Here is a 27,570-nt window from a genome sequence, read left to right on the forward strand (position 1 = left end):
GTGTTGTGGCTCGTTTCTGTTGTGTTGTGGCTCTTTACCGTTGTGTTGTGGCTCGTTTCTGTTGTGTTGTGGCTCTTTACCGTTGTGTTGTGGCTCGTTTCTGTTGTGTTGTGGCTCGTTTCTGTTGTGTTGTGGCTCTTTACCGTTGTGTTGTGGCTCTTTACCGTTGTGTTGTGGCTCGTTACCGTTGTGTTGTGGCTCGTTTCTGTTGTGTTGTGGGTCGTTACCGTTGTGTTGTGGCTCGTTTCTGTTGTGTTGTGGGTCGTTACCGTTGTGTTGTGGCTCGTTACCGCTGTGTTGTGGCTCGTTACCGTTGTGTTGTGGCTCGTTTCTGTTGTGTTGTGGCTCGTTTCTGTTGTGTTGTGGCTCGTTTCTGTTGTGTTGTGGCTCGTTTCCGTTGTGTTGTGGCTTGTTTCTGTTGTGTTGTGGCTCGTTTCTGTTGTGTTGTGGCTCTTTACCTTTGTGTTGTGGCTCTTTAACCGTTGTGTTGTGGCTTGTTTCTGTTGTGTTGTGGCTCGTTTCTGTTGTGTTGTGGCTCGTTTCTGTTGTGGCTCGTTTCTGTTGTGGCTCGTTTCTGTTGTGTTGTGGCTCGTTTCTGTTGTGGCTCATTTCCGTTGTATTGTGGTGATTTCGTTGTGTTGTGGCTCGTTTCTGTTGTGGCTCGTTTCTCTTGTGTTGTGGCTCTTTACCTTTGTGTTGTGGCTCGTTTCTGTTGTGTTGTGGCTCTTTACCTTTGTGTTGTGGCTCGTTTCTGTTGTGTTGTGGCTCGTTTCTGTTGTGTTGTGGCTCGTTTCTGTTGTGTTGTGGGTCGTTACCGTTGTGTTGTGGCTCGTTTCTGTTGTGTTGTGGCTCTTTACCTTTGTGTTGTGGCTCGTTTCTGTTGTGTTGTGGCTCTTTACCGTTGTGTTGTGGCTTGTTTCTGTTGTGTTGTGGCTCGTTTCTGTTGTGTTGTGTCTCATTTCTGTTGTGGCTCGTTTCAGTTGTGTTGTGGCTCGTTTCTGTTGTGGCTCATTTCCGTTGTATTGTGGTGATTTCGTTGTGTTGTGGCTCGTTTCTGTTGTGGCTCGTTTCTGTTGTGTTGTGGATCTTTACCTTTGTGTTGTGGCTCGTTTCTGTTGTGTTGTGGCTCTTTACCGTTGTGTTGTGGCTCGTTTCTGTTGTGTTGTGGCTCATTTCTGTTGTGTTGTGGCTCGTTTCTGTTGTGTTGTGGCTCGTTTCTGTTGTGTTGTGGCTCTTTACCGTTGTGTTGTGGCTCGTTTCTGTTGTGTTGTGGCTCTTTACCGTTGTGTTGTGGCTCGTTTCTGTTGTGTTGTGGCTCGTTTCTGTTGTGTTGTGGCTCGTTTCTGTTGTGGCTCGTTTCTGTTGTGTTGTGGCTCGTTTCTGTTGTGGCTCATTTCCGTTGTATTGTGGTGATTTCGTTGTGTTGTGGCTCGTTTCTGTTGTGTTGTGGCTCGTTACCGTTGTGTTGTGGCTCGTTTCTGTTGTGTTGTGGCTCGTTACCGTTGTGTTGTGGCTCTTTACCGTTGTGTTGTGGCTCGTTTCCGTTGTGTTGTGGCTCTTTACCGTTGTGTTGTGGCTCATTACCGTTGTGTTGTGGCTCGTTTCTGTTGTGTTGTGGTTCGTTTCTGTTGTGTTGTGGCTCTTTACCGTTGTGTTGTGGCTCGTTTCTGTTGTGTTGTGGCTCGTTTCTGTTGTGTTGTGGTTCGTTTCTGTTGTGTTGTGGTTCGTTTCTGTTGTGTTGTGGTTCGTTTCTGTTGTGTTGTGGCTCTTTACCGTTGTGTTGTGGCTCGTTTCTGTTGTGTTGTGGTTCGTTTCTGTTGTGTTGTGGCTCTTTACCGTTGTGTTGTGGCTCGTTTCTGTTGTGTTGTGGCTCGTTTCTGTTGTGTTGTGGTTCGTTTCTGTTGTGTTGTGGCTCGTTTCTGTTGTGTTGTGGCTCTTTAACCGTTGTGTTGTGGCTCGTTTCTGTTGTGTTGTGGCTCGTTTCTGTTGTGTTGTGGCTCGTTTCTGTTGTGTTGTGGCTCGTTTCTGTTGTGTTGTGGCTCTTTACCGTTGTGTTGTGGCTCGTTTCTGTTGTGTTGTGGCTCGTTTCTGTTGTGTTGTGGCTCGTTTCTGTTGTGTTGTGGCTCGTTTCTGTTGTGTTGTGGCTCATTTCCGTTGTATTGTGATGATTTCGTTGTGTTGTGGCACGTTTCCGTAGTGTTGTGGCGATTTCGTTGTGTTGTGGTTTAATTTAGTATGGCTGCACTACTGGGCCACCGTATGCGGGCCATGTAACACAAAAATAATAGTCCAATCAATCGCGGGTGGATGAGAAATAAATAATTGTGTTTGTTAGATAAAGACGTTTACGAGCCCCGTGAGAAAATTATTCCGGTTGCCACTTTCAAAACAAACCATCCTATAAACTGAACTGAAAGGGGAGCTGAAGCTCATTAAATATGCACATCGTATCCAATCCTAGCTGTGGGCGTTTACTTCCAAGTCTCCAGTGCGGCACGCCCATCTAAACCCAGCATTCAAGAGAGAGCCTCAAAACCAGAGTAGAAAATAGCCTATTACTTATTAGTTATGACGTTTCTGAATGTAAAAACCACATGAATGTCATTAGTTGACCTCAGATAGTATAAAAAAAGAAATAAGCCAGTTCATGACATCTTTAAATAAAACCAGTGATATACAAGTGTGTCTTGCTGAACAAGCCTTTAATGAGCATGTCATTTGTACATAATTTCTTCATATTGATGTAATAAGGTCTTGCTTTTATAAGAAATACCTCAGGAGTTTTCTTGTTTTGTTTTTTGTGTTTTATTCTTTCTTTCAAATAAAGGGCATGTGTCAACCTCAAACAGAAGGCAAGCAAAATATCTCTTCAACAACCTCCATAGTCACTCAAGCTTTAACAGGAAATCCATGGCACTGGTTTTATTATTATTTTGTTTACCATTTTCATTGAATTTATGAGTGGATGATCAACAAAAAAATATTGAAACTCCTAAAACATTTTTTAAAACTGTTAATGACTTCTGTTAATATGATCAAAATGCCATACTGTTCTTTTATTTGGTGACTAACTAACAAATAGATAAGGAGCCCTATTTTGCCATTTGAAATTATGAACCACTTTACAGGCAGATTTTAGGAATTAGTTATGCTGGTATACCTGTAAAACGCAGCAGACATCAAGACATCACAAACAGCTGAAATGGCAGATTTGTTAATAAGTTTTACTTTGAATGAATGGTCTGTGTAGTTTTTGCTATGAAAAAATATTCTCTATTAAGCCTGAAGCAAACACAGAACCACAGCGCAGCAGCAAGAACAGCAACGGATGAAACCCAGCTAATAAAAATATGTTCTGAGAACCTTTAGCTAATGTTCACATTAAGATATGAAAACGTTATTTCTGAATGTTTGCTGAGCATTTTTTTTAATGTTTTAAAATGTCTTCGTTATGCTAACGTTAAGGGAACATTCCATTTTGCAGATATTATGAGAACGGTACTCTGAACAGTAGTATTTTAAAGCTGCTGTCCGTAACTTTTTTGTGTTCAAGATTTTATATATATATATATATATATATATATATATATATATATATATATATACAGTATATATATATATATACAGTATATATATATATATATATATATATATATATATATATATATATATATATATATATATAATGAGAGTGTGCAACATGAATACATTTTCCAAACCATGTTTTTGTCTTACCCTTAATCATTATATATTGGGACTATTTTAGGAACTGCTGCGGAGGAGCACAGTCCCTGCGTGACTCGCAATAGATATAAACAGAGAGAAGTAGCTCCGGCTGCAATGCTCTTTTGCAAGACACATGCGGTTCTGTTTATTAAAAGCTAGAGCGCAAAAAGTTACAGACTGCAGCTTTAAAATAAAATGTTAGACAAACTTTTAACTTAAATAGTTTCATGAATAATGTAACGCTGATTGTTTTTATGTTGCCATTTTGAGAACAATTTTAAAGACCAGATAACTTTGAAAGAACATTCTATTAATGTTACTGAAATAAACGTTTGTTCATAACTTTGAGAGAACCTTGCCAGAACGTTAGCCAAAGTTCTGAGAACGTTCCCTGTTAGCTGGGGAACACTCATCCAAAGCATCCAAAATCCTCAATATCCTGGAAAATAATTTCAGCCTTTTATACTGTATGTACAATTTTTCATTCGGTTCTTCTCTTGTGCGTCAGTCTGACGAATTCCAACACAAAGTCTCTTCATCTTGTTTGGTCCTTTTTGTCATATATATTAGTCTTTGATTATATACACATTATTATTTCTCATATATTTATTTAGCATAGCTGTTAAATACATCACTGTGCAGCTCGTTGTAATCAGAGATTATTCCAAGTAAATGTCTTCTGTTGGACATGAGACCTCCACAAACTCTTTATAGTACAAGTGAAATGCTTTCCTGTGGATGAAGACAGAATATACTATGACTATTAAACAAATCCAGCAGTAGAAGCAGGAAATACATTACATTAAAGGAAAATAAAACTGACCTCACAGACTCTGCCAGGGGTTTAGTGGAGTTCTCAGACACAAAGACGTGACAGGCGAATCTCTCATCAGCGGGATGTTTTGTAATAAAGCCAAAATACCTGAGGAGATTTCAAACCATATGATAACATTCTGACTGGTAAATAAAACGCACAGAGCAACTGGTCAAAGGTTTGAGGTCGGTACGTTTTTTAATCAAGTCCTTTAAGCTCACCAAGGCTGCACTTATTTGATCAAAAATACAGTAAAATATATTTACAATTTAAAATAACTGTTTTCTATTTAAATATATTTAATGTAATTTATTCCTGTGATGTAAAGCTGAATTTTCAGCATCATTATTCGTAATTTTTCAGAAAATCATTCTAATATGCTATTTTACTGCTCGAGAAAACATTCTGAAAACAGTTTTGCTGCTTCATTGAAACTTTGATATATTTTAAACAGGATTCTTTGATGAATAAAAAGTTCAAAGAACAGCATTTATTTGAAATTAAAATATGTTCTGGCATTATAAATGTTTTTACAGTTTTTTAAAAATCAATTTAATGCTTTTTATCTTGAATAAAAGTATTATTTTCTTTCAAAGAAAAAAAATAACGTGCTACCCCAAATGTTTGAACGGTATTGTAGTAAATGACATAATAATAAGAAAACCATCATCTTTGTCAGTGAAAAGGGATAAAATAATTTACTTACTTCTTGTTCCTGGGATGATAGCCACAGAATGAAACATTTTTCAAATGGAAAAAGTGGCTATATTGGCTACTCTGTGGAAACACATTTATAAAACCATTATATTGCATGTCTACAAACAAACTTATAACCCTACACACACGCTGAAACACCTACAGGGTTGCCAACTTTTAAGTTCAGGTTGGAGTGAGATTTTTGGGGGGCAGGGTGGGGGGGGGGGGGGGGGTAATGCTTTTGATCTTGATTCAGTATCAGTTTATATCTAGTATATATACTGTACATAATAATATGTTTGTTTTGGCACTAGTTTAAAGATTTCTTGGGTCAAATTATATGTGCCATTCCTTAATATTCACTTGTGACTGCTTATATAAGTATCATTATTCATTAAAAAGATTAGGATGCAAGTTATTTAAGTTTTGAAATTTCACATTTAAAGAAATCTAGTGTTTGATCATCATATCTAAATATTTATTAGAATGCAAAGGCTGCAATATATTTTTGAGCAACTAGATTAGATACATGTATATTTATTAAAGAGCCATAAGGCACCTAATGGCATTACAAATAAACATTAATATTTTTTAGCCACAAAATGACTCTAATTTGCCTCTTTGAATTGGAATTCTCTATTTTAATATTAATTACTACACTAATTGTTATATAAATTTTAGAAGAAATACAAATATTAGAAGAAAAATATTTTAAGTGGTCATTTATTGACAATAATTGTTGCACAAATAGTATTTAGTACCAAAAGATCTCCTCAAAATATTCAATAAATATCATTTAATGAGTATGAGTGTGACCTATAAGTGTATTTTTTTACAGTCTATGCCTATTAGTAAGGAATACCTGAGGGCTAAATACAAGAATAACATTAATGTTATTCACTCTCCATAAAAAAACGATCCTGTAAATATGGCTGACTTAATAATCAATAAACACTAACACTATGCTGTACTGTTTACCAAAACTTGCAGCAAACATCTATATGGTGAAACTGTTGTGTATCCGCTTAAGCCATTTTAATGCATTGGCAGAGCGCTAGAAGTATTGAGCGCTCATGGGCCACGTGACCAGCGCGCACCGCAGGGAGACGAGAGCATGCAACTCCGCTTTTCAACGCCTCTGGCTTTAACATTATGCCACATTAGCGCCAAAACGCTATTTATTGTTTGAATTTCATTAAAACACATTTAAAAAAATTAAAGCTTATAGCTTTGTTTAATATCAAAAGCAGGTTTGGCAATTTGGCGTGAGATTGAGTTGGGCGGAGTGAGAGCGTGAGACAGAGCCTAAAAGCGTGAGAATCACGCCAGATGCGTGAGAGTTGGCAACCCTGCACCTATAGTTCTTTATATGGTTCCATGCTAGCCTGGATGCCAGCTAAATTAGCCCCGCCCACAACATGTTCGGTCTGGACTTGATCCGTTGCTCGAACCAGAGCTGTTTGGACCAAGCAAATTGTCAGGTGGGCTTTATACAAGATTGACAGATAACGTAACGAAATCGTTCACATCACCAAAGAGCGCTTGGGTTGAATTAGTTAATCCTAAATGGACAACTTGTTCCATGGGCGTCGGAAGCAAATAAAAATTGGGTGGGTCAGTAGGGCTGCATTATGGTGCGTTTTAGGCCATATCCCTTTCCTATACCAAAAAAGACCTCAAACCAGTCAATACCAATAGTCTAATAAAAAGGCTATATTCATTTAACTGCCATAGAAATCAACAGTTTCACAGATAATGATAATGAACAAGTTGCATGTTTCTTATGCTCCGTGTCCAGACAGAAAAAGTGCCGTTTACTAAACGATTGATTGGGACAGACATAATTACAGAAATCACTGAATTATTTACTGGAGTTATAGAGTAGGGGTAAGACGCATGGTATCAAGTTTTGACGCAAATCGCGAGCATATGTTCGAATCCACCTTTTGCCACACTCACTCTACTCGCTTTCCCCATCACATATCAGATCGGACAGGTATTTATTTTCAATAAAAAAATAGATAATATTAGAAAAGGGGAAATAAAGCGTTTAACATGTGTTTAATAATAAGTTTCTCAGTTAAGGGATAAAGCAGACGTGCTGAATTGAGAAGGGTATTCCTGCACAACCGGAGGCTGCAGTTTCAGGACCCCAGTTCTAAGACCGCAGTTCTAGGACCCTAGTTTTTTGTGACAGCACCACCTACCGAATTTAATCACCAAAACACTAATTTAAGATGGACTATGGACACCGATCAGACTGTGAGTACTGATATTCAATCAAATTTTATTTTATAACTTTTACATGAAACAAAATGTACGTAAGTGAACTGCTATGAATTAAGAATTAATTCACACGAATTAAGAATTTGTGTGCTAGTTTTATTAATTAGGCTAGGATGTTCTTGATCGTGGTGTGGCTGAGATTTATTAAATCCTTTTTGATTTTTAATGACTATAATGCATCTAGCCAGCTGCCAGCACATTAATTAAACTTAAAAAGATGACAAAAGCATGTTGCTAAGGGTGTGTACGATTACCTGTAGCTTACTGTATTAGAGGGCAGACTTGCTGAATACTCATTGTTTTACCATAGTTAAGAATAAAATATAACTGCGCTGACTGCCTGGTTGCACTACAATATTAGTCTGTCTAAATGATGCATAATGTTTGACAAGTTCAGCCATTTATACTTTGGCTACGTTCTTATAGCCTGTACTGATATCTGTGAAGGATTAAAAAGTTGAAAATTAATCCTTTAATTTTTTTTAAATAATTTTTCTGTATGAATCTTGCACAAATGTTTTTTTGTTATCCTTGGAGCTAGACTGAAAAGACTGGGCATAACATTGCAGTAATTAATAAATGCATATTTAGCCTCTCCAAATAAATATTATTATATTCCATTCTGCATATCATGTAAATTTCATAATGTAACCGAGATGGCAATGGCTTTTGACGTGTTACCTTTTTTTTTTTTTTGCTTTTAGGGATTGCCACGCCATCACTGTAGAAATGACTGCGGGATAAAGTCTCATCAGTGTTTTTTTGTTGTTTTTGTTTTGCCAAGCATATGCTAATATAGTATCTGTCAATGTCACACATCTTTCAGATGGACATGCCTTTCATTAGAAACTGGTGGTGTCTTCTTCTGATGGAGCGCTTCAAAATAGGATGGTTATAACAATATATATTTGTATATTCATCTCTGTAACACTTGCTGGTTTTTATAACTTGTGCAGTTTTTTATTAATTTTATCTACAGTTCATTTTGTGCCTTGGCTCATTTATCAAAATTACCATGTTCACCAGATTAGTATAAGGACTGTCAGTCATCATCCAGCTTAGTAAAATGTATAGGAAATGTTTACAGTTGTGAGTTGCCTCACATTGTATGCAGCTTCAACTGTATAGCACCATGGTCTCAATTGGTGGATATAGCTCTTATATACTTACACATTTGGAGTTTGGAATTAGACATGAGTAACATTAATATTCTGTTTGGCTTTCTCTCTCTACAACTCCAACAGTGCAGTGCAAAAGTGTTAACTTAACTCATATATATATATATATATATATATATATATATATATATATATATATATATATATATATATATATATATATATATATCATTCTGTCTGTGCAGCAACTGATGAAAAAGGGGTCTTTTTGGTGCTGTTGTTATTGCAAAAATGACAAATATATATTCTTCAATCATTCTTGAGTCTTGCCTTGCCTCTCTACAAACTTTAAAATATCTGACTGTAATTTAGTGACTGCATATACTGATTCCATCTTTATTTTCCCTGATAATGAACTAATTAGTTAAACTTAAGGAGGTTAATCAATACAGAGTATAATTCAAGAAATTAAGATTTAAGGTACTCAACTTTTTTTTAAAGATTGATATACATTTTTTATTTATATTTTGTGTTAATTAATTTGTTTAAATTTAAAATTGTGCATCAAAGCAGGTATTACACACTTTGTAATTAACCTCTGATGCATTTTGAATTTAAAAAATCACATAAAATATACTCCTGAGATTAAATATCTTGATACTATGTAGGCTACTAACTAAACCACCTGGGTCGTAGAACTGAGGTCCTGAAACTGCAGCACACCGCTATATCATCCAGTTCTGTAGGTGGCGCTGTCACAAAAAACGAGGGTCCTAGAATTGGGGTCCTGAAACTGGGGTCCTGAAACTGCAGCCTCCGGTTGTGCAGGAATATACTACTGGCTGAATTAGAGACAAAAGTGAGGGGGTCCAATATCATTGGTCTTAAAAAGTGGGTGGGTCTTGTCCCACCCACACACAATGGTTCAGACGCCCATGACTTGTTCGTATATTCATTCACCTTTACTATTTTTAATAGTATTATTTCTATGATCGTGTTGGTAAGTACTCAATGTATCCTTAAATTCATTTTACAACACCGGCAAATATTGTTTACACCACTGATCTCTATATAGATTAGTGGTTTGCACTCATCTTTCTCTTCTACTTCTTCCAGTGTGTGTGTGTGTGTGCAGTTGCATTTTGTTGACAACTATGCATCGCTCGTCACCTGATTGGTTGTAGGTCTATCCAACTGAGTGCAATTTGAAACGCCCCATATTCACACAGGCCAATGGAGCAGTATCAGACTCATGTTCTGACTGGAATCTGATTATGACAAAGTCTTGCTAGTCCCACGCATTTTTACCAGTGTATTTCCATGTCTTTTCTAGTTATTTATAATTACTGGATATATATTTTCTGTGTAAGTTCTAGCGGCATCTGGTGTTGAGGTTGCGAATTGCAACCGGTCACTGCTCCCTTTTCAAAGCACATAGAGAAGCTACGGTGTGCGACACAGGACAAAAATGTCTTCGTCGGAGACAATAGAGCTAGCCTAGAAATCTAGACGCACCCTAGTGGCAGCAAATTTAATTTGCCTGCAAGTGTCGTCTAGGAACTCTCAATACCATTCTGAGCTGTGTTCCTCAAAATCTGGACGGCCCAATCACATCATGTATAGAGTCGGCGGGCGGGGCCATAATGACGACGGCCGAGTTGCGTTTGCGTGCTTCTAGTAAACACAGAAACTGGCGAACGGCGGCGGTCTTTCGAATCAGCTCTGACCGTGACTCTGGAAGACTTGGAGTTAAGCTTTTCTCTGAGAAAAGAACAAAGAACGGCACTGAAGTCATTCTTAAAAAGGGAAGATGTGTTCGGAGTTTAGCCGACCGGATACGGCGAATGTTTAATCAGTCAGCGAGCTCTGCTTCACCTTCGTTGCTCTGGTTGGTGTAGCGCTATCCTATCGCGTGCAGAGGGAGTTTGAAAGACAACCGTTTATCCCGCCCCTCGGATTGAGCCCTGTCTATGGTGAGTTTCCAGACCAAACATCTTGATGTGGGTCTAGCTTGTCAGGCTACAATAGAGCGTGACTAGTACTCTGTAGAGCAGTTTGTCCGTTTAGGGCTACTGTAGAAACATGACGCCACAAAAACTGCGATTTTTCTATAAGGGGACTTGTGGTGTATGTAGATTGAAATGGCTTATTCTAAGGTAATAAAAACATAACGATTCATTATGTAAGGTCTTTATACACCACTGAAAACGTATATTATATTGCATTTCTGTTAATAGAGCCTCATAAATGCTACACACTGCACCTTTAACTAAAAAAATAAATAGTATAATTCTTCATTACTCACTTTCTTGGAAAGTCTTGAAATGTAAAAAGCAGAATGTAAAGTGTGCAATCAGAAAACAGATGTTCTTGCTTGTGGTTTTACCATGTCGAAATCATCCTGCACTGTGAGTTTGAGTCCCTTCACGTTTATCTCCAGGATGCAGGATGACGGAGGATTGTAATGTACAGTCAGTCTCCTGTTCATTGCAATCTGGAATTAATCATGAAGAAGCATTATCAGTCTAAGGGCATATTTACACAACAATGAACTAACAGAAACGTAAGCAAACCTAGGAAAGACCACTACACGCCTACAGCCCGTTTTCACAATTTACGTTTTTTGTAGTTTGAAAACACGGAGACAATAGCGGTATCGTTTTCAAAACCGTGCATGTTGAAACCAAGGGGGTAATCTAGCGCTCGGAAAGCGTTCCACCCCTAGGGGCTGCCATTGCTAACCAAGCCATCACCTGCTGTTAGCATCCCATTGACTCCCATTCATTTTTGAGTCACTTTGACAGTGAATAACTTTACATCTGAGGCGTTTAAAGACTCCATTTGTCCATTGTTTATTTCTAAAGAAACACGACAATGTATAAAAGGCTCCATTACCTTCTATCTTAGACTATCGCCCCGCAGAAGCTGTTTTTGTAAAAATAGGCTAACGATTGCGTCATAACCAACGCGACCCTGTCGCACAGTTGAGAAATTACCGTATAGACAGGAGGAGACGCTCGCAGGCAATCTTTTACTGTCTATGAGGCAGTCGGGGGGACGTGGAGACATAAAGTCTGATAAAGTCAAGGGGAAGAATGGGGAGAAGCCCATAGTGAGCCAAAAGCAACGGGAGAAAATATTTAAACAACGTGATTCAGCTTTCACTTTCCACATCTACTAGAAGACTCACAGCTGTCAGACAGGAGGCTCACGTCACATCTACGTCCTCAAGCTCAGTCTGAGCCTGCGCAGTTCGCTCAGCCATCAGGAAGTGAGTGCCCCTAGGTTGACTTCATTTTTTCGCCGTAGACGTCAATGGGAACGCTCTGTCCATTTCTTTTACTGTCTATGGTTGAAACCCTTTTTCAAAGTTTGCATTTCCAGGCTCCCAAAACACCAGTGTAGTGTAAATGAATAGCCATAATGAATAAAAAGGTGAAAACGGTGTTGTGTAAACGGCCCTAATTAAGAAGCTTTAAACACCATAATTTAGGTGCCATTTACACAACACCATTTTCAACTAAAAACAACATTTTAACTGCGGGCATGAAAAGGCAAGCTTTTGAAAACGGGTTTCAGTGCAAGTTTTTGAAAATGATTCTGTTATCATCTCTAGGTAAAGAATTTGTGAATTTTTGAAAACTGTGACGTCCTGCGCACCCGTATTACAATTTCAGGCACGTAGTTTCTTTACAAAGTTGACAATGTTATCGTTTGTACCGAAAAAACTTTTTCGTTATTAGTACATCATTGTCATGTAAACGTGCCCTTAGGGGATGTTTTACCATATCAGCCTAATTCCATCACTACATTTGTTTTCACATAGGCTACTCAATGTTTTAAATAAAGTTTGCAAGAGTTACAAGTTTTGCATAAAACATCATTACTTCAAGAAATCCATTTCCCCCCTATATTTAAAACATTTAATGAGTGAAATTGAATGTAAATCTTATACAAACCTTTTGCATAGCTGCACAAAGAACATCATTGCCTTTATGATTCATAACTTGAACTGAGCCAAGAAATTTCATTGTATATTTCTCCATCCATTCGTTACTCTTTGCTAATGGGAACAAGAAAGATATTTAAAGACTATAGAATTAGTCGGTATTGTTAAATAATTAAACCACATAACAGTCATCTGTATACACTCTCAGTCAAAAGGTAATAAAAAATAAAAAAAAGTAGTCTCCTCCGCTCACCAAGGCTACAATAAAGTGCCAAGAATACAGTAAAAACACTAATAATGTGAAATATTATTACAATTTAAAATAACTGTTTTCTATTTTTACATCTTTTCAAATGTCATTCATTCCTGTGATGTAAAGCTGAATTTTCAACATCATTACTCCAGTCTTCAGTGTCGCATGATCCTTTAGAAACCATTGTAACATGCTGATGTTACAAAAGATTATTGAACTTTCTATTCATCAAAGAATCCTGAGAAAATGATCCCAGTTTCCACAATAATATGAAGCAGGTTTTTTAACTTTCAAAATTGATGATGATGATGATGATGATGATGATGATGATGATAATTATAGGAACCATTATTAATAACTAGGCAGTAAATCAGCATATTACAGTGATTTCTGAAGCATCATAAGACACTGAAAACTGGAGTAATGATGCTGAAAACTGGAAACTGAAATGTGTTAAAAGTAACAGTTCTTTTAAAGGGGGGGTGAAATGCTGTTTCATGCATACTGAGCTTTTTACACTGTTAAAGACTTGGATTCCCATCCTAAACATAGACAAAATTTCAAAAACTAATGTTGGACGTTTGATGGAGTATTTCTGTGTCAAAAATACTCCTTCCGGTTTCGGAGAGTTTTTTTCGAGTATGGGTCCGCTTGACGTCGACAGAGCGGAAGGTCCTTGTATGGGCCGTACGGGCTCTTCTCCCGGTAGGGTGCGCGCGCGCGCGTGACTAGATGCACACCGCCCATAAACACTGCTCTCAGGTGCAGATCCAGTCGTCCGTGCAACACTTCTGTCACACCGCGCTTCACTTTATTTCTATGGGTGACGTTGAGCGACTTCAACGCTTCAGCACAGCATTCCGGGAAGGCAGCGCTGCATTTGAACCGATTTGAACGCAGAAATGATGGGAAGTGTCACAACATCACGCTTCAATCGTGTTGCAAAAGTGGATCTCCACGGTCACTGCTGTCACAGGACATCACCAAATCAACAGTTACCAAAGAAGTGTGTTTTTGATGGAGCGGCCCCGGCGATAAAGGTTCGGTCCTGCTTTGGAAGCAGGCGGTGAGTAAAACTGCTTCAACTGTCTATGTTATTAGCTATCGTCTCGTAAGTAAACATCAGTAAACAACACGATCGTGTATAACGTTAGATAATTTATCAATGGAGCATGCGATCTATGGTGTGTGTTTAAATACATTTGTTTAGCTGACCACTATAGGTGTCAGTTTGTTTATTGTAAAACGACCCAAACTTAAACCTAGCGTTCTCACAAAGCGTGCTTCATTCAAATGCGCTAACGGTTACTCCATTGTTGTTCTATGTATAACGTTACACTAGTCTCACGTGCAAAACCGTTTTGCTTGCTACTGCTAAGGTTTAGTCGTGTACAATAGTCCATAAACCGAATCATGTCCTCATAAACTGCGAGTAAACACACACAAATGTTGACAGGCCACTAAATACAGTACACACCACAGAGACGGACGTCCTGCTGTTGCTGTTTCTCCTGTTCAATTTATTTCAGCCTCCGGATCTGATTCTGGATCATATCTGTATTAGTTGAATCTGATTTAGGGTAGCGTTTTCTTCTCCACGCTTGAGGACGTCACCGCTTTGTGCGCACTCGTCATTCTTTAGCTCCGCCAACACGATACGCCTCCAGCCGCTCGTTTTTTTCCGGAAAGACTCGGTACAGCCTAAATTTCTTTTAAAAAATATAATAAAACTAAAGACTTTTTGGAGATATGAAGGATGCAATACTACTCTATAGGTACTCAAGATTGACATGAGATTGACTGAAACTGAGAGTTTCACCCCCCCCCCCCCCCTTTAAACTAGTATATCATATTTCACAGTATTACAATTTTTCTGTATTTTTGATCAAAATCATAAGCAGCCTTGGTGAGCAGAAGAGACTTCATTCAAAAACTTTAACAAAAAAAAAACTTGATTACTCCAAACTTTTGACTGATATTGTACTCTTAACTTCAGCCCTTTTATGAAGTGAAATCGTTTCATAGATGGGGAATGGAATCAGGTCATCTTAATCTCCAACTCTTACCATTTAAAGTAAGCTCTTGCTCCTTAAAGACCTCAGTGGCGTAATAGGCAGGGAAGATCCCCTGTGCTCCTGTTCTCATGTTGTATCCCTCATACCAATAATCCTCATCCTGCACCTCCACCAGCAGAGGGTCATTGACCTCCAGCTCCAGCTCATCGTCGTGACGAGGGACGAATCTGGCAAAAACACATCCGTGAGGTGAGGAATCTTTCTCAAATGTGAGATGTGCATCTTGTTTGTGTCCTATTGAATTACTACTGATATAATGAATTAGATACTAAACTTGTTTGCATATTTAAACTTAGTTTAGTGCAAAAATAAAATATCAATAAATATATATTTTATTTTTAGATATTTGTTTGTTCATATCATCCAATCTGCATGGCCCCACCAATCAATTATATATTTGGGTTGTAAAGACGCATTATTAAATAAATTTCACCATTTACATATTTAGAAATATATATATATTTTTTTTTAAAGTATTATCTTTTGAAAATCATACAAATGCATTTAAAATGTACACATGTGCAATGCTCATTGATAGTGGCGTGCCGATGTGTTTCACCTGTAGACGGCTCTGTGTGTCTGCTCCCTTTCCTCTCCGTTAATTATGCAGGAAATCAAGCCAAACGATTCTGTACCTAAAGACATCAGCAAAAAAATGTTTCAGCCTATGATACAAACCCTTTCACAAAATCAGTACTGTATATTCTTATGGTCATACTGTCTATTCTTAAACACCAGCTTTGCATTATGATCAGCCCTTACTAATTGAAGAATTAATCCAACTTCTAAATTAAGCTGCTACACCAAAAGATGTGAATAAAAAACACTGTAGTTATGTGATCTTCATAGAATGTAACACTTTAAAATAATATAATATAGGCATAATGTTTATATATATAGTTACTAAATAAATATATTTTGTGAAGAGACTTGAATCAAAAAGATCGTAAAACTGAATTAAGCGCAATTCACAAACTTTCATGAACAGTTGCATTTAACATTAGTTACGGGAAACAGAAGCTTAAGCATGGTTGCTTGACTTGGGAGAACCAATGAGGTTCATTCTTGTGTTACGCATCACGTTTGAGCTTCCTCAAGAACCAATGAGGTTCATTCTTGTGTTACGCATCACGTTTGAGCTTCCTCAAGAACCAATGAGGTTCATTCTTGTGTTACGCATCACGTTTGAGCTTCCTCGAGAACCAATGAGGTTCATTCTTGTGTTACGCATCACGTTTGAGCTTCAGCAAGAACCAATGAGGTTCATTCTCGTGTTACGCAGCACATTTGAGCTTCAGCAAGAACCAATGAGGTTCATTCTTGTGTTACGCATCACGTTTGAGCTTCAGCAAGAACCAATGAGGTTCATTCTCGTGTTACGCATCACGTTTGAGCTTCAGCAAGAACCAATGAGGTTCATTCTCGTGTTACGCATCACGTTTGAGCTTCCTCAAGAACCAATGAGGTTCATTCTTGTGTTACGCAGCACATTTGAGCTTCAGCAAGAACCAATGAGGTTCACTCTTGTGTTACGCAGCACATTTGAGCTTCAGCAAGAACCAATGAGGTTCATTCTCATGTTACGCAGTACGTTTGAGCTTCCTCAAGAACCAATGACGTTCATTCTCGTGTTATGCAGCACGTTTGAGCTTCAGCAAGAACCAATGAGGTTAATTCTTGTGTTACACATCACATTTGAGCTTCAGCAAGAACCAATGAGGTTCATTCTTGTGTTACGCATCACGTTTGAGCTTCCTCAAGAACCAATGAGGTTCATTCTTGTGTTACGCATCACGTTTGAGCTTCCTCAAGAACCAATGAGGTTCATTCTCGTGTTACGCATCACGTTTGAGCTTCCTCAAGAACCAATGAGGTTCATTCTTGTGTTACGCATCACGTTTGAGCTTCCTCAAGAACCAATGAGGTTCATTCTCGTGTTACGCATCACGTTTGAGCTTCCTCAAGAACCAATGAGGTTCATTCTCGTGTTACGCATCACGTTTGAGCTTCCTCAAGAACCAATGAGGTTCATTCTCGTGTTACGCATCACGTTTGAGCTTCCTCAAGAACCAATGAGGTTCATTCTCGTGTTACGCATCACGTTTGAGCTTCAGCCAAGAACCAATGAGGTTCATTCTCGTGTTACGCATCACGTTTGAGCTTCCTCAAGAACCAATGAGGTTCATTCTTGTGTTACGCATCACGTTTGAGCTTCCTCAAGAACCAATGAGGTTCATTCTCGTGTTACGCATCACGTTTGAGCTTCCTCAAGAACCAATGAGGTTCATTCTCGTGTTACGCATCACGTTTGAGCTTCCTCAAGAACCAATGAGGTTCATTCTCGTGTTACGCATCACGTTTGAGCTTCAGCCAAGAACCAATGAGGTTCATTCTCGTGTTACGCATCACGTTTGAGCTTCCTCAAGAACCAATGAGGTTCATTCTCGTGTTACGCATCACGTTTGAGCTTCAGCCAAGAACCAATGAGGTTCATTCTCGTGTTACGCATCACGTTTGAGCTTCCTCAAGAACCAATGAGGTTCATTCTTGTGTTACGCATCACGTTTGAGCTTCCTCAAGAACCAATGAGGTTCATTCTCGTGTTACGCATCACGTTTGAGCTTCCTCAAGATCCAATGAGGTTCATTCTCGTGTTACGCATCACGTTTGAGCTTCCTCAAGAACCAATGAGGTCCATTCTTGTGTTACCCATCACGTTTGAGCTTCCTCAAGAACCAATGAGGTTCATTCTCGTGTTACGCAGCACGTTTGAGCTTCCTCAAGAACCAATGAGGTTCATTCTCGTGTTACGCAGCACGTTTGAGATTCAGCAAGAACCAATGAGGTTCATTCTTGTGTTACCCATCACGTTTGAGCTTCCTCAAGAACCAATGAGGTTCATTCTCGTGTTACGCATCACGTTTGAGCTTCAGCCAAGAACCAATGAGGTTCATTCTCGTGTTACGCATCACGTTTGAGCTTCCTCAAGAACCAATGAGGTTCATTCTTGTGTTACGCATCACGTTTGAGCTTCCTCAAGAAACAATGAGGTTCATTCTCGTGTTACGCATCACGTTTGAGCTTCCTCAAGAACCAATGAGGTTCATTCTCGTGTTACGCATCACGTTTGAGCTTCCTCAAGAACCAATGAGGTTCATTCTTGTGTTACGCATCACGTTTGAGCTTCAGCCAAGAACCAATGAGGTTCATTCTCGTGTTACGCATCACGTTTGAGCTTCCTCAAGAACCAATGAGGTTCATTCTCGTGTTACGCAGCACGTTTGAGCTTCAGCCAAGAACCAATGAGGTTCATTCTCGTGTTACGCATCACGTTTGAGCTTCCTCAAGAACCAATGAGGTTCATTCTTGTGTTACGCATCACGTTTGAGCTTCCTCAAGAACCAATGAGGTTAATTCTCGTGTTACGCATCACGTTTGAGCTTCCTCAAGAACCAATGAGGTTCATTCTCGTGTTACGCATCACGTTTGAGCTTCCTCAAGAACCAATGAGGTTCATTCTCGTGTTACGCATCACGTTTGAGCTTCCTCAAGAACCAATGAGGTTCATTCTCGTGTTACGCATCACGTTTGAGCTTCAGCCAAGAACCAATGAGGTTCATTCTCGTGTTAGGCATCACGTTTGAGCTTCCTCAAGAACCAATGAGGTTCATTCTTGTGTTACGCATCACGTTTGAGCTTCCTCAAGAACCAATGAGGTTCATTCTCGTGTTACGCATCACGTTTGAGCTTCCTCAAGAACCAATGAGGTTCATTCTCGTGTTACGCATCACGTTTGAGCTTCCTCAAGAACCAATGAGGTTCATTCTCGTGTTACGCATCACGTTTGAGCTTCAGCCAAGAACCAATGAGGTTCATTCTCGTGTTACGCATCACGTTTGAGCTTCCTCAAGAACCAATGAGGTTCATTCTCGTGTTACGCATCACGTTTGAGCTTCAGCCAAGAACCAATGAGGTTCATTCTCGTGTTACGCATCACGTTTGAGCTTCCTCAAGAACCAATGAGGTTCATTCTCGTGTTACGCATCACGTTTGAGCTTCCTCAAGAACCAATGAGGTTCATTCTCGTGTTACGCATCACGTTTGAGCTTCCTCAAGAACCAATGAGGTTCATTCTCGTGTTACGCATCACGTTTGAGCTTCCTCAAGAACCAATGAGGTTCATTCTTGTGTTACCCATCACGTTTGAGCTTCCTCAAGAACCAATGAGGTTCATTCTCGTGTTACGCAGCACGTTTGAGCTTCCTCAAGAACCAATGAGGTTCATTCTCGTGTTACGCAGCAGGTTTGAGATTCAGCAAGAACCAATGAGGTTCATTCTCGTGTTACCCATCACGTTTGAGCTTCCTCAAGAACCAATGAGGTTCATTCTCGTGTTACGCAGCACGTTTGAGATTCAGCAAGAACCAATGAGGTTCATTCTTGTGTTACGCATCACGTTTGAGCTTCCTCAAGAACCAATGAGGTTCATTCTCGTGTTACGCATCACGTTTGAGCTTCCTCAAGAACCAATGAGGTTCATTCTTGTGTTACGCAGCACATTTGAGCTTCAGCAAGAACCAATGAGGTTCACTCTTGTGTTACGCAGCACATTTGAGCTTCAGCAAGAACCAATGAGGTTCATTCTCATGTTACGCAGTACGTTTGAGCTTCCTCAAGAACCAATGACGCTCATTCTCGTGTTACGCAGCACGTTTGAGCTTCAGCAAGAACCAATGAGGTTCATTCTTGTGTTACACATCACAATTGAGCTTCAGTAAGAACCAATGAGGTTCATTCTTGTGTTACGCATCACGTTTGAGCTTCCTCAAGAACCAATGATGTTCATTCTTGTGTTACGCATCACGTTTGAGCTTCAGCCAAGAACCAATGAGGTTCATTCTCGTGTTACGCATCACGTTTGAGCTTCCTCAAGAACCAATGAGGTTCATTCTTGTGTTACGCATCACGTTTGAGCTTCCTCAAGAACCAATGAGGTTCATTCTTGTGTTACGCAGCACGTTTGAGCTTCAGCCAAGAACCAATGAGGTTCATTCTTGTGTTACGCAGCACGTTTGAGCTTCAGCCAAGAACCAATGAGGTTCATTCTTGTGTTACTCAGCACGTTTGAGCTTCAGCAAGAACCAATGAGGTTCATTCTTTTGTTACGCATCACGTTTGAGCTTCAGCAAGAACCAATGAGGCTCATTCTCGCGTTACGCAGCACGTTTGAGCTTCAGCCAAGAACCAATGAGGTTAATTCTTGTGTTATGCATCACGTTTGAGCTTCAGCAAGAACCAATGAGGTTCATTCTTGTGTTACGCATAAAGTTTGAGCTTCAGCAAGAACCAATGAGGCTCATACTCGCGTTACGCTACATGTTTGAGCTTCAGCAAGAACCAATGAGGCTCATACTCGCGTTACGCTACATGTTTGAGCTTCAGCAAGAACCAATGAGGCTCATTCTCGCGTTACGCTACATGTTTGAGCTTCAGCAAGAACCAATGAGGCTCATTCTTGCGTTACGCATCACGTTTCAGCTTCAGCCAAGAACCAATAAGGTTAATTCTTGTGTTATGCATCACATTTAAGCTTCAGCCAAGAACCAATGAGGTTTGTTCTTGCATGTCAAGCAGATTCGGTTGAGCTTCTGTTCACTGATCAATGTTTATATGTGAATAAAAGCCTAAATTAAATCTGTTCATCATATAAAGTGATCAAATCTCTTCTGAGCATTTGGCCTAAACTGCTCAATTAATCTAAAATTCATATGGATTAGCAGATTTCATCAAAAAGATCTTCATTTGTGTTCCAAAGATAAACAAACATCTTATAGGTTTGGAACGACATGAAGGTGAGTAATAAATAAATTAAAAATATTTTGGGGTGAACTAACCTTTTAATTGCGTTGAATAACTCATTAGTGTAATTTGCATAAAACCCCAGTTAAAAAAAAAAAAAAAAACATCATATGCTGATCCTTAGTTGGTCATGAGCTGGTTTAAGCTGGTCAAGTGCTGATCCTAAGCAACTAGCTCCAGCTCAGGACCAGCTCAAACCAGCTGTCATGCTTCAAAACATGCCCAACCAGCATATGCTGTTTTTTTCAACATGGACTGCTGATCCCCTCTGATAGATGGATTGTCAGATAGATGGATTGCCAGATAGATAGATAGATAGATAGATAGATAGATAGATAGATAGATAGATAGATAGATAGATAGATAGATAGATAGATAGATAGATAGATAGATAGATAGATAGATAGACTGATTGATTGATACTGCCGGTAATTATGACATTTCTAATCGCATTTTGTTTTAACAAGGATTAATGATAAACATTGAACAAGGTAGATTATTTAACTGATTTAGGAAGTTCACTTAACCAGGAATTTTATTTACATTTGAACATGAACAAAAGTGGTCATATACCAGTGAGTGAACTGTTTACTTTATAACCAATCCATCTATTTCCGGAAAACACTGATATTAATCATCACATTAACGCCTCATTTGATCACAATAAGAAAACAATGAGCTCAAAGATGGCATCAGAGACTCTAAAAACTCTGAAAATCTGTTGGAAAGCGCAACTTGAGCAAAAATAGTGATTTGCTCTTTTGATCTCACAATTTGTCATATATTTTTAATTTTTGTACTGTACATTTTTTCTCATCCAAAACTTTTCGAGCAGCCGAGCAGGCATAATGCAGCACATTGTGACTGGCAAAAACAACTGCAACCAGAACAGCCTACTGTTCATTTGTCACAAACATGCACGCTCATCATCATTTGATCAGCAAAACATGCAGAAAACTTTTGAAATGTAGAAAAGACAAGGGCTTTTGTATCTAGACATTTGATGGAAACAAAAATATACACTACTGGTCAAACGTTTTGAATAATTATAATTTTATATATATATATATATATATATATATATATATATATATATATATATATATATATATATATATATATATATATTATATATTATATATATATATATAATACTGGAGCACTAATAATAAGAGTAATAATAGGACCAAGAATGTATTAATAATGCAGAAAATTCAGGTTTGCATGACAGGAATAAATTACATTTAAATAAAAAATATATTGTGTAATTTTCTGCATTATTAATACATTTTTGGTCCTATTATTACTCTAATTATTAGTGCTCCGGTATTAATAATGGTATCAAAGTTGCTTAATATGCAAGTGCAAGCCATTTTTTTTCAGGATTCTTTGATGAAAAGAATAGCATTTATTTGAACGAAATCTTTTGTAACATTTTAATGTGATCATCTTAATTATTCCACAATTTTGACCAATAGTTTACATGATAAAAACGATATAAAAGCATACCACTTACTTGAGGAGCGTGAGTAACCATTCATGAAAACATTAACAAATTTTCGAGAAAATGGCATGTCGGCCTCCGGGGTAGAGTCCTCTGACAGACACGTTGGAGCTTTGATCCCACTTTGTTTTCTTCCTTTGTCTTCATTCTCATTCTCATCTTCCTCATACTCTTTCTCAAGAGCCGACTCATATGGAGAGGAAACACAGTTATCATAGATGGTGGCCGAATCACTGTCGTCGCTGTAGCCGCGATAACACTCTTTTAAGCTGACAAGTTCCAGCTGATCGTGCTCATCCACGACCAATGTGTATTTGACCGAATCATAGGAAAGTCCACTTGCGTCTGAGTTGCTCAAGGACGTTTTTAGCATTCCTGACAAGCTCTCGCGATGGGCATGAGCCTCGCCAGCACCGCAGTCTCTATAACACAGATCTTCTGCTCCAGTTACTTCTTCAGAGCTACAGTCAGCGGCCAAAGCATCCACACAAGAAAAATAGGAAGGGGGTTGCAGATCCTGTTCGTGGTATGGAGGGGGGGCTTCATTGTCAGAGCTGACTAAGATTACCTGGGAAAGTGCTGGCGCTTTCTCATTCTGCAGAGCCTCAGTGCAACGCTGTATTGGCGTCAGATAGATCTCCTCTGTAGGCTCAAGCCGAACGTCCGTATGATAACGGATCCGCTCGCAATGCCCCAGTTCTCTGTGTACATCTCTGGCTTTACATGGGACAGAGAGTACAGCAGAAGGAGCCGGAGCTTGAGTGAGTTTGGGCTTGTCAGTAGAGGTGCCACAGTCTTTGATTTGAGTCCGACTCCGACCGCTGCCTGGTTGGTGTTTCTCCTCATCGCTTAGACATGTGTGCTCACGAGATGGCGTCAGTTCACCTGGTTGCAGAAGCACAGAAAAGTGATAGATTACCAATCAAGTAAAAGCCATGGAAGCTTTTTTCTGCTACAAAATAACAAATTAAAAAGGTAATTGTGCCTTTTTAGGTCACAATTCACACTTGTTTCTTGGACTTTGGAATTGCAAATTCATTTAAACTTGCAATTCTTTTTATGTATTTATCTTTTTATTGTGAAAACAAAAACAACAACAAAACATAGCCAAGTATAAACTCAGATTTAAAGGGTTCGTTCACCCAAAAATGAAATTTCTTTCATTAATGATTCACCCCAATGTCATTCCACAACCGTAAGACCTCCGTTCATCCTCGGAACACAGTTTAAGATATTTTAGATTTAGTCCGAGGCCTTTCTGTCCTTTGAATGTAAGTGTATGCCCACTTGCTGTCTGCGTCCAGAAGGTAATGAAAACATAATCAAAGTAGTCCATATGTGACATCAGTTGGTTAGTTTGACTCTTTTGAAGCGTCAACAATACATTTTGGTCCAAAAATAACCAAAATACGACTTAATACAGCATTGTCTTCTCTTCCACATTTGTTTTCAAGCCTCAAATAAAGAATCAAACAGTCGCGAATCAGTCGCAAGTTTGCCAGTTTGACACGCGATACGAATCTTGAGCCATGACTGTTTAAATCTCTATTTGAGGAACGCTGAAGAGAAGACGATGCTGAATAAAGTCGTATTTTTTGTTATTTTTGGACCAAAATGTATTGTCGATGCTTCAAAAGAGTCAAACTAACCAACTGATGTCACATATGGACTACTTTGATGATGTTTTCATTACCTTCTGGACAGCAAGTGGGCATACACTTACATTCAAAGGACAGAAAGGCCTCGGACTAAATCTAAAATATCTTAAACTATGTTCCGAGGATGAACGGAGGTCTTACGGGTGTGGAACGACATTAGGATGAGTCATTAATGAAAGAAATTTCATTTTTGGGTGAACTAACCCTTTAAGATAAGTTAAAATTGCGAGATGTAAGCATTCAATTACGAGTTTATAGCATTACAAATGTGATTTTGATTGGAATTTGGAATTTGAACAATTTAGAATTGTTAGATAAAATGTTGCTAATTTTTTTCTTCGAGGCAGAAACAAGCTTTCATACTGCACACACACACACGCACACATGCTTGAATATGTGGTTTTCAGGTCTCCATGAGCGGTTAAAGAGTAATGGTTTTTATACTGTACAAACTGTATAAGGACTTTGTGTCCTCATAATGTAGGTCAAGCCAGTACACACACACACACACACACACACACACACACACACACACACACACACACACACACACACACACACACACACACACACACACACACACACACACACACACACACACACACAAATATATGGCAGTGCACTTTAATTAGTAAAATATTATTTGAGGTCAGTGATAGAAGTGTATTACATTCTGATGGATGGCTTGTGTTGTTCTTGACAGACAGAGGAACCAACATTAGTTAGGTATGCCAGTGTGACCCATTGTTAGGCTAGACTGCACATGCAAACATGTTTTTGTAGATGACTAGACTAAATCAAATTCACATGACCATAGTTGGCAGAAAACATTGCTGCCCTTTTGTCATTGAGACAACAGAGTGAGGGATGTTTGGCATACAGTGAGCTAGCTCATAATCTGTCAAATTACTTACAAAATGTACTTATTACTGAAATTATATAGTTTTAAAATTATATACTTAAGTGGGAACTGAATTGTTTCAGTCACTTATTTGCATACCAGCTAAATTAAAATGTATTATAGTTTAAATTTATATTACATGCAGTTAGCTGAACCTTAGAGTGTTTTTTGACACACGGACTGAAGGACAATTTTATCTGTAATTTCATCATTGACATTCCTATTTAAAACTTCTATGTCATGTATTTAAACATATTTGTACAGATGTGTAATGATTTAGGGCAACACTTTATTCTAATGTGTCCTTTTTACACAAGTTACATGTATTTACTATAGTAATAACTATAAATTAGCCATAATTACATACAATTAGCCCTAAAACCAGCCTAACCCAATAGTAAGTACATTAATATTACTCAGTACTTAAATGTCTAATTACACTTCAACATGACAGATTCAAATATAGTGTAACCCAATTTAGTACATTTCAAATATATTAACTTGTTATGTAAAATAGTGTAAAATGAAATGACACACTTCAAATTATAATTAAGTATTTACATGTGTATAAGTGTGTTAGTCAACACATCAGAATAAGGGATTTAAAATGTAGGTACAATTTTAACTTTAAATTTGACATTATTACAAAGTGTTCTTATACTAAAATGCGTTAAACAGTCATGAAAGTGTACCTTCTGTGAGTACACTTAAGCAAAATTAAGTGCACTTTATTTTCTCTAAAAAATGACTTGTTTTAAATGGAGAGCACTGCTGTCGCTGTCATGTCATGCCAACTTTCCAATTCCAGCTGAGTGCTTACAGCATAAACAAAGATCTCTGCACTCACCTTTTTTAAGGGGTGGCAAGGCCTGAGAGATTTTCTGCTGCCAGCTGTACTTCTTCGCAAATGAGTTGTTGTTCAAAGTGTCCTGTTGGTGAGATGCAAGAGACAAATTTAAGCATACTTTTATAGTGGTCTTGCGATATATTATATGTAAACTGCAAATTTAAAAGTATGGAATAACCAACTAATCAGTATACTGTAGTATAATTTGTATACCCTATTAACCAACTGTATCAGTGTAAAAGAATGCGTTAAATAACCGAAAATAATTGAACAATTATTAATCATCACGGTTTTACTGGGTATCATCAAAGTTCCTTTAAGACAAGTCGGTAGTCATTTCTGAAACACCTCTCAGGCATTCAAGTCCAGCTCCTATCTCTATGAATGGGGAAACGTCAAATTCTCCAAAACTGTTGCCAAACTTCTGATTACTTTTCATATTTGAAATCCACAATGAAATCTGCCAATAATGGTCTCATACATTTTGTTTCTAAACGCTCTAATCATGAAAAAAATAATACATTTTTTCAATCCTATTTGAAGCTAAAGCACATTTTTAAAGCTTGTGTCTCAGAACACTTGACTGTTTTTTATAGAAACCGGAGCTTCTAACGGCAGCTGCAGTGACATGATGACTTTACTAATCAACGGTTGTCTGTTTCATTTAGAAGTCAGGGCTTATTCGCCATATTGGGGGTTGCACTTTCTCCCATTCATAAGTAATCGGAGTGCATCTTCCTATATATATATATATATAAAGTCTTTAGTGTCGTGGCCAGTTTTAGTAGCCTGGCTCCGCCTTCCTACGTACGTCAGCTCAATTTTAATTTTCCTTCAGTACTCTGTCTGGGATTGCAGTATATTCTCTGTTTGTTTTTTGTTTTCAGATCAAATTTTAACCAGTCTAATCAGCGAACGTAGGGAATGGCTGAGAACGATGACATTGATGTCGTGCAATACAGTCTATGGTTTGAGATGACATATGTCACGACCAGACGTTAGTGATTGGTTATGTCAGATCCAATAGTTTTAAACTTCAACAGAGTACCAGCCTTCAAGAAAGTAAATGCTTCTCAATGGAGAGTAGCTAGACTCTTTATACAAATGAAATTTATGAGAGCCTGGTTGGACCAAGCTACAGTTTAAGTACTATAAGCAGACAAATAAGCCCAACTATTACCTGCTGTGGTAATATTGAAAATTTGAGATCACTGAACTCCAATGCACATACTGTATTTTCTCAGGGTTGAAGTTATTGGTGCTACCATAAACACTTAAAGCTAAATAAAAAATGTCCTGCCACCAAAACCTGAGCACTCAATGAATTTAAATAATACAAAAGTGTTCTGTAAATGTGAAAAAAAGTAGTTTTGATGGACTCCAAAAGGCCTCCCTTTCTTTCTCAGATTCTTTCTCACTCTCAATACCGCTTACAATTCTTACAATAATGCCCACTCTCTTTTTTTCCAAACAGACCCATATTAACATTCCCCACACAGGTCATGAGCTTTAAATCACTCCACCACCATGAATAAAAGAAGAGGTGTAAAGTAACTGATTACATACTCATTACAATACATTATTAAAAAAGGTTTCAAAGTTGTTGTTTTTTAGCAGTGATGCCATAGAAGAGCCATTTTTGGTTCCTCATTTTTGTGAAGAAAATCAAAATAACTTTTTTCAATGCACTATAAAGAACATGTGCATTAAAAAGGTTCTATCATATGGATGTTAAAGGTTATTCATGGAATCTTCAATTAGGACACTTATGCCAGTTAGGAAACTTTATTTTTAAAAGTAATTAATAATTCTCAGGAGGACTTGTACTGTATTTAGTATTTTGCTGTGCATTACTCAGTATATATATTGTATTTACTACTTAAC

The 27,570-nt window shown here is 38.2% G+C and overlaps 1 protein-coding gene across 3 annotated transcripts in view; it reads right to left on the reverse strand.

Moving 5' to 3' along the window:
* Nucleotides 1-3,671: 3,671 nt before the first annotated feature.
* mapk8ip1b (mitogen-activated protein kinase 8 interacting protein 1b) overlaps nt 3,672-27,570 on the reverse strand; it is a 52,322-nt gene continuing 28,423 nt past the window's right edge. For all 3 annotated transcript variants that reach the window (XM_067426690.1, XM_067426774.1, XM_067426609.1), the window contains 9 exons: nt 25,687-25,768; nt 22,293-23,165; nt 15,477-15,552; nt 14,909-15,084; nt 12,600-12,703; nt 11,027-11,134; nt 5,247-5,317; nt 4,550-4,648; nt 3,672-4,458 (listed from right to left, as the gene is read on the reverse strand). In XM_067426690.1, coding sequence (XP_067282791.1) covers nt 4,386-4,458; nt 4,550-4,648; nt 5,247-5,317; nt 11,027-11,134; nt 12,600-12,703; nt 14,909-15,084; nt 15,477-15,552; nt 22,293-23,165; nt 25,687-25,768 — 1,662 coding nt within the window. In that variant the 3' untranslated portion in view covers nt 3,672-4,385. The remainder of the gene's footprint in view (nt 4,459-4,549; nt 4,649-5,246; nt 5,318-11,026; nt 11,135-12,599; nt 12,704-14,908; nt 15,085-15,476; nt 15,553-22,292; nt 23,166-25,686; nt 25,769-27,570) is intronic.

This window comes from Pseudorasbora parva, chromosome 1, assembly GCF_024679245.1.
Source record: "Pseudorasbora parva isolate DD20220531a chromosome 1, ASM2467924v1, whole genome shotgun sequence".
Classification (NCBI taxonomy): Eukaryota; Metazoa; Chordata; class Actinopteri; order Cypriniformes; family Gobionidae; genus Pseudorasbora; species Pseudorasbora parva.